At 52.4% G+C, this 1,822-nt stretch overlaps 1 protein-coding gene across 1 annotated transcript in view; it reads left to right on the top strand.

Annotated features, from left to right (window-relative positions):
- The first annotated feature begins 147 nt into the window (after positions 1–147).
- The window catches only part of PTSG_10845 (uncharacterized protein), a 6,634-nt gene continuing 4,959 nt past the window's right edge, over positions 148–1,822 (top strand). Inside the window, exons 1-4 of the mRNA XM_004988168.1 lie at positions 148–648; positions 961–1,054; positions 1,195–1,259; positions 1,658–1,720. Of these exons, the coding sequence (XP_004988225.1) occupies positions 427–648; positions 961–1,054; positions 1,195–1,259; positions 1,658–1,720 (444 nt within the window). The 5' untranslated portion in view covers positions 148–426. The remainder of the gene's footprint in view (positions 649–960; positions 1,055–1,194; positions 1,260–1,657; positions 1,721–1,822) is intronic.

Here is a 1,822-nt window from a genome sequence, read left to right as displayed (position 1 = left end):
TGTGTGTGTGTGTGTGTGTGTGTGTGTGTGTGTGTGTGTGTGTGTGTGTCTGCAACTGCCACTGCACCGACTTTCCCGCGCACAAACACGTTGACACGGATACTGATTTCAGTCCAAACTACTTGTGACACTGAATTCAGTTGCCACGGTCCAACAGGGCAGATACAACAAGCGAGCGAGCGAGCGAGCAGTGCGTGGGTGTTTTGGTTTTGCTGGCCCGCATCCTCTGCGTCCGAAGGGTTACCTCGAGGTGCAACCGCCCTCGGTGTCGCACTTGCTGTGCTACCATCCCCTTCTTTCTTTCTTTCTTTCTTTCTTTCTTTCTTTCTTTCTTTCGTTCTTTCTTTCTTTCGCCCCTCTCGCCATCACACTTCCCTTTTTGTTTTTCTGTCCTGCTTGTGCTACATTGTGCTTCACGCGCCAATCATGGATTCCTCTGCGCGGTCTTCTTCAATTGGAGATCGCGGCAGCACAAGCGGCGACGCCGAGGAGAGCGTGCGCTTTCAGGACGCTGGCAAGCCGGTGTGGCTCGATGACAGCAGCACGTGCAAGTGCGGCTATCTGGTGAAGAAGGGCAAGGTCAACACGTTCAGCCACCGGAAGCGCTGGTTCGTCGCGCGTCTTGGAGGGAACGTCGAGTACTTCAAGGTGCGTCGTGTGCATGTGCATGTGTTTGTGTGTTTGTGTGTTTGTGTGTTTGTGTGCATGTGTATTGGGGAAGCAGGAGTGGTGCATTCACGCGTTCTTTTTTTTTTTTTTTTTGTTGTGAGTGTACATGCGCCTTTGTACACGTTCGTCACGCAAACGTGTCCGATTGTTGCGGTGTCCTTATCTTATTGTAGGGCGTGACGGTCGTTTTTTCGTTTTGTCAATGGCATCACTCTCACACACACACTTGTCACCAATCCACCCGTGCATTGTCACCTTACCCTCTCCATGTCTCCCCTCTCCGCTCGTCAGGATGAGAGTGCCACGCAGTCCATGGGTGAAATTCCACTGCTGAACGCCAACATCCGGCCCGTGCTGGAGAAGCGGTCGCGCGGGTTTGGCTTTGGTCAGTCGCATCATATCGGTGTTGTGTTGTGTTGTGTTGTGTTGTGTTGTGCACTGCAAGCGTGTTTCCTCAAGTCAACTGCCATTGACCGCACACCTCATGTCACCACCCACATTGTCGTGCACGCTGTGCATTTGCAGAGATTGTCACCGAGTCGCGTGTGTGGCAGCTCTACGCGTCAAGCGCAGAGGAGCGAACCAGCTGGGTGAGGGCACGCAATTGTGTGTGTGATTGAGAGAGAGAGAGAGTGTGTGTGTGTGTGGGCGAGAGAGAGAGAGAGTGTGTGTGTGTGTGAGAGAGAGAGAGTGTGTGTGTGTGAGAGAGAGAGAGTGTGTGTGAGTGTGTGTGTGTGTGTGTGTGTGTGTGTGTGAGTGTGTGTGTGTGTGTGGTTGCGTGTGTGCGGGTGCGAAGTTGTGATTGGATCGTTGCATGTATGCTTACCTTGCTGTTGGGCTGATGTGAGATGAAATCGTTGACGCTTTGTTTGGTTTGGTGATTTCGCTCGTATCAGATGTGCTTTTTTCACCTTCATATCCCCCGCGTTCATTCGTAACGTCGTCCCCAACTCACGCACACACACACACACACACACATACACATCAGCTGGAGTGGTTGAAGCGGGCACAGGCGCTCACGGATTCAACTGTCTATCTCCACCAGGCAGAGGTGAGCATGCACACACGCATGTGTATTCATACACACACACCACACACCACGCACACACACACACACACACACACACACACACACACACACACACACACACAC

Source organism: Salpingoeca rosetta (genome assembly GCF_000188695.1).
Source record: "Salpingoeca rosetta unplaced genomic scaffold supercont1.37, whole genome shotgun sequence".
Taxonomy (NCBI): domain Eukaryota; class Choanoflagellata; order Craspedida; family Salpingoecidae; genus Salpingoeca; species Salpingoeca rosetta.
This window is presented reverse-complemented; position numbering and strand designations above follow the sequence as displayed.